Genomic DNA, 17765 nt, shown 5'->3' with positions numbered 1-17765 from the left:
TAACCCGGAGCGAGCATCGTCCATGCGCTCGTGTCACGGCGTTTTCACGGACCAGTTTATTTTTAGAACGACTTTGGCGTGAATTTTTAATATCTTTTAAATTCCACAAACGAGTCAGCAAAACCTACAGACTTAAAAATGATTTTTTGCCTTTTAAATGAGGTTTAGTTTTCCTTTTTGATATCTTATACTTTGATTGCGCTCACAGACATGGTGGAGGTCTATGTTTGCGGGATAAAGTGCCCTAAAATGTGTTTAAAAATAAACGGGTCCGTAAAAACGCCGTGGCATAGGCCTAGTATGGGAGTTGCTCGCTCCAGGTTACGGGCTCCTGTGATGATGATGACGATGGTGATAGTAAAGGTGGTGATGATGGTGATGGTGATGGTGATGATTCTTAATCACAGACGGGACCAGTACTTAGGGTCAGGAAATAATCAAGGGCTCGACCCAGGTAATGTCGGCCTGTCAAGAAAAGGACCACGTACATTAGTGTATCGGGCCTTTGATACTTATTGATGTCACGTGTCCAAATAAAGTTGATTGGTTCTCTGTTTGTTGTGGCTCGGCTTGGCCCGGCTTAGATGATCACGCAAAAGTGGCGGTCCTTTCTGCAGTAGGCAAAGTCAAACCTTGTCCTCAATTGGTACTACACACCAAATACATTTACACTAAAAGAAAGATATTGAATTTTTTACGATTCTTGAGATGCACTTGTAATTTTTGTCCATACTTTGGTTTCTTTGTTGTTGTACAGTTATGATGATGGTAGCGTTCGACCTCCCGATGGACAGTTAATCAAAAATCTGTTTGAAGACCTTAAAACTTGGGAGGAGACGTTAAATCAAGAGGCAGAGCATTTTACAGGAGAAACGCTACTGTCTCGTGAAGAAGAGTTGTATCAGATGAACAAAGAAGTGGATGGGTGGACCGATGTGGCACTCAAGGTAAAAAGCAACAAGTTTAACAAGTAAACAACTAGGCCTCATGTGTTCAAAAACTCGACAGTGCTATCCACCTGATAAATTACTACTGCTAGTGGATAAGTATTAGGGAAACAGATTGCACCTTCCACTGGGTAGAGAGCGATTTATCCGGTGGATAATGTTATGCACCTTTTGAACAACTGGGGCCAGAAGTATACGTCAGAGGAAGGGGACTAGGGTACTATAGGTTCTAAGGTGACTGACAATAAGTAGTCAAACAAGCAATTGAACATCCATGTGTGTGATTGGACACGCTGTTGTCATATCACAGTATCAAAACCGTCTGAGTATCACCAGCCAAAAGGTGCAGGGAAAACAAGCGCCTACTTGCAAGTATAACCATCGCTGGTTAGTTTAGTTGATAGAGCGCTGGTCTGTTGAAAAGGAGGCTGCGAGTTCGACCATATACTATCCAGGGTGAAAGAAAAACCTGGGGGGAGCACGCTGGGTGTCGGTTAAGCCTCTCTCTCTGTTCAGGTGGCCTCGTTATTGGGCGGTGACTTAAGGTATTCACCTTCGACTTCCTCAACCTTGCATATCAATCAGTTGGGATAGGAGTGGGCCCCGTGGCCATGGTTTGTCTTACCTGTGCCGCCAGTGGTTAGTTGTGGCGTGGCGAAATGTCGGCTGTTTCTATAAAGCCGAGCGCAATCGGTGGCACCTGGAAAGCAGGATCAGACAAGCTGTCACTACAGTCTTTGTATGATCTTACCCCCCCCCCCCCCCCCCCAATTATCCGCTGAAATGACGTCAACCTCGCGCAATTCCTAGCCACACGGAGTTTAGCGGTTTGCTACAACTTTTTATTCTATTTTGGCCATTTTTGACTCTGATGTCTCCTTACCAAAACGATATGGTTTTTCAGGTATTTAGCCGTCATCAATCGCAGGATGGAACAAGATGGCCACAACATGAGGTCATGTTACAGCTAAATGCTGAAGTAGACAGATTACAACAGCAGTATCACGTGAGAATAATCGGTGAAAACGGTGTCGCAAAAGGGATCATTGACCTTGTTAATCCAATAGAAACATGGTAGGCAACTTTGTTTTGTTTTTGCTTGTTTGATTGGTTTTTGTAATGTTAAATGGCACCCAACGCATTGTTTTTATCAAGTGAATAGATATGAAAGAATGAATGAATTAACTTAGTTTATACACTGTAATAATTTCAGCATGCAGTTGGATTTCAAACTAGCCGTTAACCTTTGTAATCTTATATAAGAAACTAAACTGTTTATAAACAAATATTAATATGTAGATACCTTGTTATGTTATCTATAAACAAAATCTGATCTAATTTGATTCATTTTTAGGGTTGTTATTTCTCAAAAACCCTCTTAAACTATCTGATGTCTTCGTACATGATTTGAAAGTGCATTCCAATGCTATTTCCCCGCGATGAGAAAATGATGTTTTTAACGAGCTCTTTTAGGAGTGGGCAACTGCTTGTCGAACCCACCTGTTACCTCACCTGTCTGGGGTGCCCCACCTCCATTTTGAACTGGCCCTCAGAGGTCAGATTATGAAGCACAGTTAAATACTCAGATAATTCTTATTTTGCCCACGGAATTTCAAACGCGTGCGCCCTCGATATTTCTCCTTTTGCCCTTAAAAACAGGCGCTTGCTACGCAGGCTTGGTAATTGCTAAGAACGTAAATAAACTGTAGGCCAAAACAAACAAAGCCTCAACGACCAAATTCTCGTGACAGGGTCCTTCTATTTTCCTACCGATGTCTATAGGGGAAACAAACTGAACACTGTTCTAAATGGAGGTGAAATGCTCCTGGACACGGACTGGATACGACTCGCGGATCAGGTCAGTGAAGAGTGGGCTGATCACCTGACCGAAACTCTCGCTCTGATTGGTTCAACACAAAAGGAAAGTGCACGGTTGAGCGGCGAGGTAGAAAACCCAGTAGACGTGGAAGACGTGTTTAAAAACACAGTCAAATGGCTGTCTGCTACGACGAACAGCATTGATAACGAAGACGCGAAAATTGTGGAAAGAGTAAGTAATGCGTTTCCGATATTTGACCTTTTTATTGCCAGACTGATAAAGGAGAAATTAAATGTAGTTAGGAACTTTTGAATCTATACTTAAATTGGAAACTCCAGGACAGCACGTTTTGCACGATACCGTTACATTTTTAGACTTTTGCAAAATTAAAATTGTCAATAGTTTTTCTTGAGATATGATCACTCTCGGGAATAACAAAGTTAGCAAATTGAAATTATACAAAAATGAAATAGAAGAAGAGAAAACTTACTTAATGAAGGCTTTCTCTCAAAATTGTTTGTGTACAACTCCCATGTAACGAATCTTCGTTATGGCGAAAATATTTTGCCATTCCCTTATAGCCAACCCTGCGAGCGGAGGCTACATTTTTGCTGTGTGAGCTGGCGTGCGCAAAGTAGCCTCTGCCGACAACCGTTCAATTTTCTATCGTGCATGCGCAAAATTTCGTCGCCTGATTCACAAGCAAAATTAATCGTCAGGTCTGTCGTCAAACGGCGCGAGTTTCGTGGGAATAAAAAAATTGCGACAACTCTGATCTGCTACGAAAGACTCAGGCAATGCTCTAAACCGGTCCAGAACAGGAAAAAACCCGTTTTTTAAATTCATTCGTCCAGATTTCTGGACGTATTTGAACGGTTGTCGGCAGAGGCTACTTTTCGCACACCAGCTCACACAGCGAAAATGTAGCCTCTGCTCACAGGGTACTTAAAGCCATTTGTTACATCGAGGTTCCACTGTAACCGTATGTATTCCTCAGCTTATTATACTCTGTAATTTCAGGTCACACAGGTACATAGCGCCATGATCCGGTGGATGATCACCGTTCTTCTTCGTCTAACCCCAGATATGGAGGACAAGGAATTGGAAGAAATAGACAAACAGACTGGCGACCAAGAAGTGGACGCGTCGCTGGGGGGAGGGGAGATCCTGCTTCAGGCCATACCTGAAGAGATCTGTAACAGAGCGCAGAGGCTGTTTGAACAGCTCAGAGCGTTTTCGGTCCTTTTGACAAAATGCTGTTCTGATCTGGTGATTGACTTAATGCAGGTGGGTTACATGCATAATACATTGTTACACAGCAGAAATTCCATCCAGAACAGTTCACCCTCTCATAGGCTATTGAGATCACATGACATCGAACAATGAAACAATTTCCCGACTTAAGTCCTCAAGCGGGAAACATCTCAATTTTTTCCGTAAAGCGAGTTCTAATTGGCTATTGGCGATCACATGATATTTGACAATGACACCACTTCCCTGCTTAAGTGTTCGAGCGAGCAACATCTCAAAAAGCGCGCAATCTCATTGGCTACCTCGAGGTCACATGAAATCTAACATTAGACTATCAACTGTATATGAAATAAAGATTTTCAAATAATGACTTTTCGACTCTGGTCTTTCCTCAAACCGATAAAGAAATTGTTTTTTTGTTGTTGTTGTTGATTTTTTAAATATATTTATTGATAGTCACATTAATTATAATTACATTTACTATACTACAAAAAGAACACTTTAACAATAGACATTAACAGAGTAAAGCCAAATTAATTGTTAAATTATTACAGGGCTAAAAGAAATTATGAAGAAGTACAACAGGACAATGAAATAATACGGAGTTAATAAAGTTAACTTAAGTAAGGCGTCAGTATCCACTTTCTTTTAAAGAATTCTTTGTTGCTGATTTTTTCTTCTATTTCATATTTAGCGATGATCTTGGCTCTAAAACCATAAATGACCACACAGATGATCAACGATAAAGAAATTGTTGATCATCTGTGTGGTTCGTGAAAGTCGTTCATATATCTCCTACTGGAGATACACTATTTGAGGAACTTCTGGTAACCAAACCGAACGAAACGTGAGAGAGAAAAAAAGAAAGATTTGTTAAATCGAAAGCGTTCCTTGATCGTGGTGATATGTTACGCCATTAAACTTGAAGTGCTGTTATTTTCCCTCCCAGTTATCACCCTAAATGCGGTGTTAATGCAGCGATTTGCAGCAGAGGTTAACGGTATCATACACTTGTGCACTCATTTCATCCTTCGTTTTTAGGAACGGCGAGATCAGGGTGATGAACACGCGGATATGGATTTCAAAGATCTTAAGCGCCTGTCTGTAGAATGCGAGGGGTGGATACGAACAGCTGGCCTCCTTATTCAAGACGTTATGGGCGATGACTTTGTTTTCCAGGATCTGTCAGCTGTTAAGAAGGAAAAGGGACCCGACAGAGCGGTCTCCACTGACTCTAAAGCTACTGGTGGAGAGGTAATTTTCATTTTGTTGTATCAGTCTTGTCTGCGTATATTGTAAACAGAACCTTTTTTTTCTTCTTTTCATTTTGCGCTGAAAATCGATGAAATCACTCTCGTTCGATTGCGAATCTTCAATCTTGGAGTTTGGTGCGAACGAAACTATCGGAGCAGACGATTTACTTTTGTTATGGAGACTGATTTTTGCAGCGCATAAGAAATAGAGAGGCTAATTTCTCAATCCAGTACTCTTGGGTCAGTAAAATCTAGTGAAATATTTCAGTGCTTACGGTAACCCCCATTCATAATACTTTATTAAGGCTACCTCTATAAAAAGGAGACAGCGTGGATGAGTAGTGAGACAGCGCTTCGGACTTTGACCGTTTGATGCCGGGATTTGTTCACGGTAGTCCAGAGTTCAAATCCTCTACCACAGGTGTAAACAGCCAACTACCAGTGCCTTCTTCCAGTTGGGGTTTTGGATCCTGTTATGTTCTATTTGGATTATTTGTTTCTAATTACTTGAGTGTCAGCAAATTAGCTGGGTAAGCAAAGTGTATTTCCCACTTAAGACAAATCTTCAACCTTCTTTAACCTTAATGAAATATGGTATTATCTAAGGGCTGCATTTAGTTTAGTCGTCATTCTATTTGCCGCTAACAGACTCCCCTTTTGGGATATAAGGTTAATGGGAAGCGGTAAGCAGAATGATGCTACCTTTCTAAGTAGCTTTTGTGATGGAGTAAACTGAACCTTATTTTCCAAACAGTCACAAGATGAAGACATCAAACAACCGGAAAATGCTCAGCAAACAGATCAACAAGCTACAGCCGCTGAACATCAGGAACCTGAAAAACCGGAAGTCAAAACTGTGTTGGCAGAAGACTCTGGGAGAATAGATGCCCCTAAAAAGTCTGCCGAGGAATCCCATGTGACCGCGCCCACTATTGAAACCAGTCACCAAGAAGCAAAAGAGGAGACTGGAGAAAGGCCTGAAGAAAGGCGCGAAGTTGAGGCTGGAGACCAGGACCAGGATGAGTCCCGGATGCATGTACTGGGGCATGACGATAATATAAGGACCAAGTCCCTGGAGGAGCTACCTGCAGACCAAGTAAGTTGAAGCTATGATATTAGGGACCATCTCCCCTCACCTGTAGATGAAGGTATGGTGAACACTTCAGGTTGTGAAGAAAAAAAAGACCGTAATTTTGAAATGATTTCTTTATTAGATATTTCACTTGATGAGTTCAGGATACAGTTGAAACTCTCCACTAAGGCCACTTTGGGGGCAGTAGAAAGTGGCCATTGTAGAGAGATTTAAACTAGAGTGAATGTATGGACTGTCCGGCAAAAAAAAGGCCGTTGTAGAGAGGTAGCCGTTAGTGGAGGTTCGACTGTATATACTGTTGTTAAAGCATTTCCGTTTTCTTTTTTTATTGCGTGTAGTTGTAATTCTAACAAATAAAGTGAACTCTGAATCTCAACAAACGGGTACCTTCAAGTTTCAAGTTTATTGTTTTGCCACAATAAAAAACATAAAGTACCTAACGAAAAAAATTTAATGCATGGCGAGGAAATCCTAGGGAAACCACTGGGCCGCTCAATTAATTATTTAACGAAATATTAACCTTTGGTTAGTTTCTGCCTTCCTTCAGCCATTTTTCTTGAGACTCTCTATAACGCGGACATCTTTCTATTACGAACACTTAGGACTGCTCCCAGCGGTGGCCATCATAAAGGGAGTTGACGGCAGAACCAAATAGCAGCTCCGCTTTAATTTGTTAGTCACCCCTCTGATTAATATTACAACAGAATCAGATGGCTAGATAATATCAAAAGAAACACTTCTCTGTTTTGTAGGAACTGGAACATCTCACTGTGCCCGAGGGCGAAAACCAGCAACCTGGTGAGTCTGTGGAGTTTGCCATCGTTTAAGGCGAGGCGCGTTTGCCTTTTTTTCTGCTTCAGTAAACCCGCTTATCTCTGCACTGTCGATCGGAAGTAAACGGGTTTCCTCTTATGTTTTTGTTTTGTTCTTGTTGCTTGTAGCGCGCTCACCGTCCCCTGACACTAAGAAAGCCCTGGAAGCTTTAGCTGCGGTGGAAAGACTTCAGGCCCAACTGCTGTAAGTACCTTTTTTTCTTTACTTATTAAATTAAAGTACAGGCGGAAAATCCATGAGCCACTGGTTGAGGTTTAATAATTAAACTAATTTTAAGTAAAACTTTCCTTTTCCTAACAGGAGCTTATGAGCCAAGCGAAGCGAACGCGGCATTTTGCGCGAAGTGCGAGATGAGGTAAGAAGAGAAGATAAAGCGCCTGTTACCAGTCCATTATTCTGGCTCTTCCGCCCACCTAGGCCAACAAAAATTGATTGACGGCGGTGATGTCAAAAGGACCAATCAAAATACGATCCATTATTCGCGCGAAAATTGTCACCTTTCTGGCGACCAGAAACACCCTCAGTAGCATAAACCACAGGACATGATAAGCCTATTAGTGCATGAAACACCTCTAAATGTAAGACTCAATGCAGCAGAAATAAGATTTGCTCAGTCGAAGTTTAGAATGTCTAAACACAGCGGCGAGAAAGAAAAGAGGGAAAAACCTGTTGTTCAAACAAACTCTAAGGTCACGTTTTACATTATCACGAACTTATGAGTCGTGTTTGGCCTGTCAAGTTTTTATTTCAAAATGTTGGTAAATAAGGTTTTTTCCAAACCCAGTTAGAAGCAATCCAATAACATCCTTCCTCTTTAGCAATTTAAACATTTCTTTATTTTTTTCCTGGAACATTTTGGAAATAAACGAAGAGCGTCGTAAACAGCATCTTCAAAAGAATATGACTGCGTGACGGCAATTTTGTTCCAGACAAACATGCTAGAATTTCGGAGAACAACGCGCCATCAATTAACCAATTGGAACGCGACATTCATGTAGTGAACGTGGGAAGAGCAAGAACAACGGACTGGTAACGGGCGCTTTGATTTTTTCTCCTCCCCTAGCCTTGCGATTCGCGCGAAATGCCTCGTTCCGCCTCGCTTGGCTCATAAAACGCCTGTTTACAGGCTAGTAACTGGTTTTCTTTTTCAATTTCAGAGAGACAGAAGAACGAGCACAGACTGCAGAGGAGAGAGCCATTCAAGCCGAAACAGAGCTAAAGCAAGCTCTAGAAAAAATCCGAGCCCTTGAGCGTTCAGCGTCTCGCGCCAGTGCTGGAGAATCTCAAACGCCCGCAGAAAGACCGGTCAGCACCAGCATGTCAAAGCGAGCACCCTCTCAGGCGTCTACTGCGCAGCCTCATTCTCCCCAGCCGCCACGCACTCCATCCCAGCAATCATCACGGCCTTCAACTCGCGCATCAACAAAGAAAAAATAAATAATGGAGTGCGCTATTAAAAGAAGCCTTTGTAAATAGATTTAATGTGGAGAGAGCGATCTGCTGTGAATGTTGTGCTAGTTTGTTTGTAGTGCTTAAAGAAGAATTTTTAAAAAGAACACTACATATTTATTTTTTATACTGTATAGGGATTAAAACGATGTTGTACATTGCTTGAGAAATATTAGTTCACCCTATTATTCTCGCTGTAGTCGTCTCTCTATAAATGCTGCGTAGGGCATGAAAAGAAAAAACACAGGCTTTTTACTCAACTGATCTTCATCAACAAAATCGATGAGTTCATCATAGGTCATCATATTTGTTATTAAATTCATAACCGGCCACAGTATCCCTTTCACGAACTCAAAGGGGGCAATTAGCGTTTTATGTCTTTCAGAGTAGAATTTTTTTTTTTTACCCTGGTAAAAAACTGGAATAAAGTTGGGCGAAGTGTTCGCAACTAGAAGTATACGTTCTGAATTGGAACGTACAGTTAAAGAAAGGTAGAGTCTTTCTATCAGGAGAGACAGTAAACGGTTAGCTAAAAATCCTTCAAAATCGCTCAAAATACCATTTCTGAGGGAAAGAAGGACACTTAACTGTGTGGGCTAGATAACGTCTATTTAGCATTAATCCATACATATTTCGGCGATATTTCGATACCGATGAAGCAAACAGTAAATTCAGCACATGTGTGCAATGAAATTACAACAAATTGTGTGGGTACCGTGTGCTGAGCCCCCAGCAGTGAAACTATGCCAAACTCCTACAAGGGTACCCTCAGTTTTCCTTACCTTACCCAATAGCCCAAGTTCGATATATTAAAATTCTAACATGAATCCGAGGCTTTCTGGTCATTTTTACATATTTGGATTGGTTTTCTTTGTGCGTTATTCTCTTCTGGGAATTGCGAGACAATGGAGTCGTGAAAAATTTGCAATTTGCAAAGTAGTGTTCGACTTTTTATGGATCTTATTAGGTCCTTACTATTCGAGTGAAATTTCTGTCCTTCAAGGCCTGATGGACATTATGCTTGCTCGAAAGGGCGCTGGGGTTCCCGTGGGTACCCCCGCTGTAACAAAAAATTACTCTTCGTGTCCCGCTTAGTAAGCAGACGTGTCGTTTTCTCGGAAAGTGGAAGCCTGTGAGGAGTGAAAGTGTAAGTTCGTTTCTTCTGTTCCAAGTCGATCTTACCTCTTTACAGCTAGGCGGGAGTATCTTATTGAAGATTCTTTCGAAAAAGAAGAAGAACAGAGAACAGATCACTTCAGGAGATCACTTATTGAAGTAAAGAACAAATATTTCCCCGAATGTCTCTAGCAAAACAAGTCGACAAAGTTCAGGTATTTTAAACAAAATAGACTCAATTAATTATATAAGCTATACTTTTATTGTTCTCTGAAATTTACAGGAAGATATTTCAGCTGTTAATTTTTTTTGCTAATAATGATTTCAAAAGCCAGAGGTTCTTGTCTTTTCATTGTCATAATTTTCTGCCCTATAATTTGTTCCAAAGTACAGTATTTCAGCTTTAACAACGTAATTTACATGTACGTTGTAAGATAAACTTAAGCTTATAATTTTACACTGCTTGCGTTGGAAACAAAGCTTTAACACAACTCCGATCCGGCCATTACGCTGTTTCAACCATAGACCTTGTCACGGTTTTCGAGGCCATCTTGACGAGTATAGGCAAACGTGTGAGAAATTACAGTGTTTGTATGAGAATCTCATGTCGAATACAGTAAAAATCCGCGTATAAGAACCTAGGTTTTTCCAAGTTAGCCTAAACAGGTTCTTATATAAATGGTATTTAGTGTAAAATTAGGCTAACTAGGTTCTTAATTAGGTTCTTAACTTTTGTTCAAGAAATAAAGCTGAATTTTTAAATGATCTGGTGTTTAATGTCCAAAAACAGTATTCTTGGAGGCTTCGTTAAGCAAAATACTATATATACTATTTTAATCTGATTCTGTTACAATCAAACCTATGGTAAAGTTTTATGTAACCATGCTATATATATATATATATATTTTTTTTTTTGAAAATAAGAACCTGTTTTAGGATTTTAGCCTAAAATGGTTCTTATGTGAAGGGTGCTTAAAAATGAAATTTTAGCCTAACAGGTTCTTAAATGTTAGGTTCTTATACGCGGGTTTTTACTGTAATTTCCGTAAAACGGCTGTTCTGAAAAAAATATCAATTGTAAACTAAAGGTACAAAGCAAAGGATTGTCCTAAAAAATTTTGGGGGCGTGCCTGTGCTTAAATTTCTCTAGAGGCTTTCTTTAGATTTTCCATATATTTGTCTGTAATTTTCCCGGGACTTTCTTACAGACAAATGTATAGAAAATTTTAAAAAGTGGTTCTATTGTAGGTCTTCTAGTGCATATAACGCCCTCAATTTTTTTTCAGGAGAATCCTTAGGAGTGAAGCTTCTGTTGACAAGTCACATTTTTTTCAGAACAGCCGTTCTGCAGAATTTATTCGACATTAGATTCTCATACAATCACTGTAATTTCTCACTCATTTGCCTACTTGTCAAGATGGCATCGAAAACCGTGACAAGGTCTATTAGACTTCTATTGTGTTGCTCTTTTCAAGGAACAAGGTATGCAATGTCTGAAAAGTTGGTTGCAACTTTGATTGAACACTGGGTGGAAGAGGGGAGGGGGTAAAACAGTTGCACTCCAATGCTGAAGGGATCCTCCCTGGCCACCAACATTTCCATTTCATCTCCCCTTCTTCTCCGTTAAAGCTGGGAGGATGTTTTTTGTAGTTTGGATGTGAGTCGTGTGTTAAGTTTGGGTGTGTTTGGTTTTGTGGGGCAAGTGGTATTTTGTAATGTTCCATTTTCAATATCTGCATAACACCCTCTAAGGGCAGCACTAAATTTTAGATTATGGGTTTTGACCCATTTTGCTAAAATATGGCAGTTTTTCACTTTGAATCTATACCTTACTTGTTAGATCAAGCCCTACCTTTTTACCTCTCACCTGATAAAGTGAAATAACCCCTTTTGGGTGAAGTACCGTGTGGCACGAAATTTTTTGTGGGAGTTTATTTTTGCAGATTGACGATTTTTTGTGTTTTGCGGGAACTAATTTTTGCGATTAGGACAGAGCTAGATTGGTTTTTCTTACTGGGAATTAATTTTTGCGATTTTCAGAAAGTACCCAGTACCCAGCATTTATATTATTTTCGTTTTTATTGAGTTTGTGCAATGGAAATACATATTTTCAAACACGAAACCCGCAGTATTTCGTTTCTGAAAGAAAGAGACAAGTTGTGATTGAACAGACACGATTTCTTAGTACTGTATTTTCGTGTAGCAAATTTAAGTTAGAGAATATTTACTCTGGAGTAAATTTTTGCGGGAAAAATGTTTGTGGTAACTTTTATTTGCGGGAACTTATTTTTGCGGATTGCTGGAAATACAGCAAAAAATGCAAAAATTAAAACCCGCAAAAATTTCGTGCCATATGGTATCCTAATATAGTCCATTAAAGGGGGTACTCCTCCTCTGCGGTCTAAAGATGACATTCTTTAGGGTTATGTACAGTCTGAACTAGCTAAGGCTGCAAACACTACCAGTGAGAGGGAAATGATAGAGGTGCCAATTGTCATAGGAAGTTAATTACCTCATGCAAGGTAATCCAAGACAGTCTTGGATAATTCTGGATTTCATTCTGTGCATTCCCAATTCCAGGTACTCGATCCCACATTCCTTGTGGCTGGAATTCCAATCATTAGTAGGATTTCTGATTCTTTGAGCTGTATTCTGGATTCAAAAGCCCACAGCTTTCTAGATTCCATAAGCAAAACTTTCCCTGATTCGGGAATCTGGATTAACCTACATGAGGCAAGGAAGTAAAATTGCTTAAATCTAAATTCAATGGCTGTCTATAGAGTTGCTGACATAGCTGTTGGGAGACATTGGACTATTTGTTATTCCAGTGTATCATCTTATTTAACAGTTGCTTAGCAACCAAGTAACACAATTCATGGAGCCTTATTTGAGCAATTGTCTAACAGCTTACCGAAAACAGAACAGTTGCGAGACGATTTTGATCAAGCTTATGGAGGATTGGAAAGAAGCATTGGATAGTTACTAGTAATGTCGTAGGGATCTTATCAACAGATCTATCCAAATCTTTTGACTCGCTTCATCCACCCCTATTATTGGCAAAACTAAAGGCATATGGTTTTGAAGATTGTGCAATTGGTCTTATGAGGTCATATTTCTCTGAGGGATGGAATAGAGTTAGGATAGGAACCAATACCATGAGTGATTGGCGGAAAACAGAAAGGGGATTTGTGTCAATAACAAGATGCTTGAATCTGATTGGTTCTTAACCGCCCATATTTATAGCTTGATTTTGGATTTGCAACTCCAAAACTGTCCGATTTGACCTGTCCGATTACCAGGAGCTTGTAATCGGACAGTTAAAGAACCAATAAAAATCAGCTAGTAGCAAATGCCACTAGCCAATGAAATTTGACCACATAGCATAATTATGATAACCATTGAATCAAAATCAATGAAAAAATAGTGGCTGGGTAAGCAGGTAAGCTGTCCAGCTTCAACTGAAAAAGAAACATTGATGAAACTAACTGGCCCAGTGACTTTTATTTACGTTAATGAATATTCCATGACTGAGATTATCGAATTTTGTTATTGACACAATTAATTGGTAATAGGACTTTTTTCATACAATTCAGGGTAATCGGGCTCGTAATTTAAAATCGAGCGCGTATTTGAAATAACTCGCCAATTACTCCCTGAGTTATACTCCACTCTGTCCTATTACCATTACTAATAGTGCCTCAAATTGTTCTGAAATCAAAATGAAGAAAATCTACATATTCAAGCATAACCCTTACCCTAACCCTCCCTACCCTCCCCCATTCCCTTGCCCTTGGGACCTTTGCCTTGAATTCTCAAAGTTAAAACCTCCTCTTTGAAAAAATCCTGGATCCGCCCCTGTACACTGTAATTAATCCCTAAAAAGCAGGGGTAACAGGCGTGAATGTCTGGGAGGTTAACTGTGTATTTTTGCAGTGTTGAATCCTTGCTCGCTTCCTTAGTGACTGATTAGTTTTTGATGTAATTGTCTGTTGTAAAACGACACATTTGCACAATCTGTTTCTTAGGTCCTCTATTTGATGAGCATTTGATTTTTTTTACAAGCAACGACAATAACAAGAGATCTTTAGTACGTATTATCAATCATTACAATAAAATTATCCTATTATGCTATGCCAGTTGCCCTCCTTGTCCGCATACGTGCAATTCTGAGTTCGAGGCGGAAACTAGATAACTATAAATAAACTGTTGTTCTCCTTTAAATTGGTTGGTTCACAAGCATTAAAATTCTTCATTCTGCATTTTGTTTTGTTTGCGCAGACCTTGTCTTCAGAAGAAGTGCTTGAATGCTCTCTCTGTTATGAACGATATGATGACAACAAGCGGTGTCCGCGACTACTAAGTAACTGCGGTCACACATTCTGCACCCACTGCCTGGAGCAGCTCTTGAAGGATGGGTGCATTACTTGTCCTCAGGACAGAAAAGATGTCCACGTGACCGATGGACTCGGTGGACTACCCAAAAACTTTGCCCTTCTGGACGTGCTGCTCGCCAGCTCGCATAAACAGCCAGACACCACCCCTGTTCTTTGTGATACTTGTGGTGGTGAGGGACACCCGGCCACATCATGCTGTTTGGAGTGTAAGGAGAACATGTGTGACGTAGCAGCGCAGTTCCACATCCGTCACAAGCTGAGCCGCGACCACCGTGTTCTTTCCCTTGCAGAGGTTAAAACCAGCCAACACCTGGCTGCCATCCCTGTCTTCTGTTCAGAGCACAATGAGCCCTTCCGCTACTTCGACAAAGATTGTGGCCATGTAATCTGCAGGGATTGCCAAGCGTTGGAGCATAACGGCCACAAGTGTTGTTCCCTCGCCGAAGCTTCCGCCCAGAGCAGACAAGAGTTGGACGCTCTAACCTCCAAAGCTAAAGGAACTGCTGCACAGTTGAAAGAGGCTGAGGAGCGTGTTATGACGGTCGTCAATGACCTGAACCGAAAGAAGAAGCATGAAGAAGACAAGATTCATGCCTTTTTTGAAGAAGTAAGTGCCTTTTTTGTTCTATCTTTTATAGGCATATTAAGTGTGTATATCTCCGACGTGATATGGTCATTTAAAATTTGCTTCTTGTTCATCATTTTCTTTTAATTTTTCTAGCTTCGTGCCTCTCTCGACGCTCGAGAACAAGCTCTTGTTACGAAACTGAGTCAGATTCACAAGGCCAAGTCGTTCATCCTGACGGAACAATGCGACCTTCTTCGAACCTTTGAAGCCTGCCTGTTGAGTGCCGTTGACCGTGCAGTAACCGCCATCCAATCGGCGGGTGACGTACAGCTGCTCGTTGCCAAATCCGACATCGCCACGACCCTGATGGCCATGGAGAGCAGGCCTCCCGTCCTGGATCCGCAAGGAAATTCTGCACTGGAGTTCTCCGTAGATAGTAAACGCTTGTTAGACGTGCTTTCCGAGGCGGGGAATGTAACTGACGATTATACATGCGCCAACACCACCAGTGCCTTTGGCGCAGGAATAGAGACCGCATCTCCTGGCCAGGATGCATCCTTTATCATCACCGCACGCGACTGCCAAGGAACTGAGCGCGCTGTTGGTGGCGATCTGTTTGAGGTAGAGCTCCAGGGAGAGAAAGGCGAGAAAGTGGAAGTAAAGCTGGTCGACAGAACGGATGGAACTTACTCCGCGACATATACTCTACCTGTAGATTTCAAGGACGAGCTCCAGCTGTCTATATTGTTCCGCGGAATTCATATCCAAGGTAGTCCGTATCGTGTTCATACCACTGCATTGCACTTTATTGGTTTTGTACAGTGGTATCAGCACAACCAGCCTTACCAGGAGCAGTGGAGACTGATGGACGCGGCGTGTGCTACTCTACCTGGAGCCCCTCCTGGCAGCCGTGCAGCAACATGGCAAGAGTATGTGGAGGGTAAAATCGAAGGCTTGCCAAAACATGCCTCTGGAGACGTTCTTTTTACAGGACCTGGTAGTGAAGGTCCATTTAGTGTGTTTAATGTCATGAAGGTTGTAACTCATGGAATGCCCCTCAATGGTACTTTTACTTACAGCAATTATTGGCAAGGCTATCGACAAGCGATCTGCGTCGCAGAAATATGAAAGGCTGCAGCATTGCACAGGAACGTGTTAGTAAACTGTCTGCGTGTTAAAATGCACTCCGTGTTCAAGTGCACTCCGTGTTAAGTCCTGTGCTTTCGAACACGTGATCGAACCAAGATGGCTGCAAACTATCAGTGAGAGTGAACTTTTTGTCTAGAAAAATTCTATATAAACAAGTATTCTCTATTTCTCCTGGAAATTAAAATCCAGTGCGAAAGAGAAATTGCAATAACAAAAGGAAATCTTAACAAATACAGAAATAAGTGGACCACGCTGTGCATTTCTGATTAGTGTTGGATTGATAGTAATTTAGCAAACATTTTTCTATTTGTTCTGCTTGTTGTCGTTAATCTGTTGAACCTTCGTATTTCGCTTTATTTTGCTTGTTTATTTATTTATTTATTTATTTTACTGTTTCGCCTCCTTTTTATTTGCCACCCTATTATTGTAAAGTTTATTGTAATGTTATGTTAAATGATGTTTAATAAATAAATTATTAAAAAAAAGTATTCTCTATACCCTAATTTATTCTTACCTCACACTTATATCTTGGACTCCTCTATTTACTTAAATGGGACAGTGACCAACACGAAAGCTTCGGCTACTTAGGTCACTGTGCACATATCAACAGACTTGTATATTATATTTACTTTTCATCATTTGTTAACCTAGTGATTCTCTAAGCCATCTTATACTGTATCAAAAATAACCTTGAACCTTTTAAGCTCTTATATTTACTGAGTGTATTTTATTTTCCTTGAATTAGATACACCACCGCCCTTTTGCAGTAAGTGTGACACAAAGTAGAACCATAATTTAATTCTTGCAACGATTGATGCAATGTATACTCCGCCGGCTTCTTCTTTTTTTTGGGGGGGGGGGGAGGGGGTGGATAAGGGGAGGGGGGAGTGGTGGTAGGCAGGTGTAACAGTATTCACCTTTAGCGCAACCTGTCTTGCAACGATGCAACAAAATTGCGAGATAAGTTGCCACAAAAAGGTCGATGTAGTATCTTTTTTCTCACTTCAGTCCTTTCCTTTGTTAAAGTCTCATCCTTATATTGATTCTATTATTATTGAGAACGATGCCTCCTTTTGATGCTGTACAGACTTTGTTTAAAATCCTACCTTGAAGCATGTTAATGTCGATGTTGTGTATGACGAGTACATTATTCTGTTTGGTTTTGGTAGCCGTAGCCTGTGCACAGGCCTTTGGTCGAGCGGGGTCTTGAGCGGCTTTAAAGTTATAGAAAGGGCGTGGGCGTACAACTCTTGTAAAAAAACACTGTTTTTCCAGGGTTTGCCATTTCGTTGTGTAACGTCAAAGAGCGTCGTAAAGAATGCCGTTTGGGTAAAAGTAAAAACTCATGACAATCGAGGCCAATGTTGGTAATCAAGAGGCTTTCCCACTGGCAGATGTAAGGCACCCATCACACAAATAAGACACAAGAGTATGATCTATAAACATACAAGCACACATTCCAGTGCATAAACTTTTTGTCTTTTTTTTGCGCTAAGAGTCACTCAATACGGTCGAACCTTTATGTGCGACCAAGTCTCATAAGCGACCCTTATCCAAAAGACCAAAATTTTCCCAGCCTTATAGTTACCTCTTGTAAGTGACCGCGATCACTTCTTTAGGATGACGGTTGTAGAATTTTTTCTATTAGTTTTGTGTTCGATGAATGTACTAGGCTACTCAGAGTACGAGAACTTGGATCAATTTATGTTTCTGGCCACCTACTCCTCCCCGAAGCCAACCTTTTGCCCTAAGTGGGAAGTAAGTGTTAATGTTGGCTTAGGGGAGGGGTAGGTGGGCAGTTTCCTAGAAACCTCAATTGATCCGAGAACTTTTAGAAACAACAAGGATTTATGATATTCTAACCTAAAAATTGCGTGCGATACATTCTCTCC

General features: G+C 40.8%; 2 protein-coding genes across 3 annotated transcripts in view; both read left to right on the top strand.

The window, feature by feature from the left end:
* LOC140938895 (axonemal dynein light chain domain-containing protein 1-like) overlaps positions 1-17765 on the top strand; it is a 45066-nt gene that overhangs the window by 11962 nt on the left and 15339 nt on the right. Inside the window, exons 18-26 of one of the 2 annotated variants that reach the window (XM_073388421.1) lie at positions 758-947; positions 1852-2021; positions 2730-2997; positions 3787-4053; positions 5059-5271; positions 6025-6366; positions 7116-7161; positions 7305-7380; positions 8355-9017. In XM_073388421.1, the coding sequence (XP_073244522.1) occupies positions 758-947; positions 1852-2021; positions 2730-2997; positions 3787-4053; positions 5059-5271; positions 6025-6366; positions 7116-7161; positions 7305-7380; positions 8355-8634 (1852 nt within the window). In that variant the 3' untranslated portion in view covers positions 8635-9017. Of the gene's footprint in view, positions 1-757; positions 948-1851; positions 2022-2729; positions 2998-3786; positions 4054-5058; positions 5272-6024; positions 6367-7115; positions 7162-7304; positions 7381-8354; positions 9018-17765 lie in introns of those variants that run through there. The other variant, XM_073388422.1, reaches the window with a different exon arrangement.
* Positions 9945-16355, top strand: LOC140936561 (E3 ubiquitin-protein ligase TRIM71-like). Its single transcript, XM_073386064.1, has 3 exons — positions 9945-9977; positions 14041-14763; positions 14878-16355. Exons 1-3 carry the CDS (start codon positions 9945-9947, stop codon positions 15850-15852), a joined length of 1731 nt encoding a protein of 576 aa, XP_073242165.1. The 3' UTR covers positions 15853-16355.

The sequence above is a fragment of the Porites lutea genome, chromosome 5 (genome assembly GCF_958299795.1).
Source record: "Porites lutea chromosome 5, jaPorLute2.1, whole genome shotgun sequence".
NCBI lineage: Eukaryota > Metazoa > Cnidaria > Anthozoa > Scleractinia > Poritidae > Porites > Porites lutea.
The sequence above is the reverse complement of the archived record's forward strand: the minus strand, read 5'-3'. Positions and strand labels throughout refer to the sequence as shown.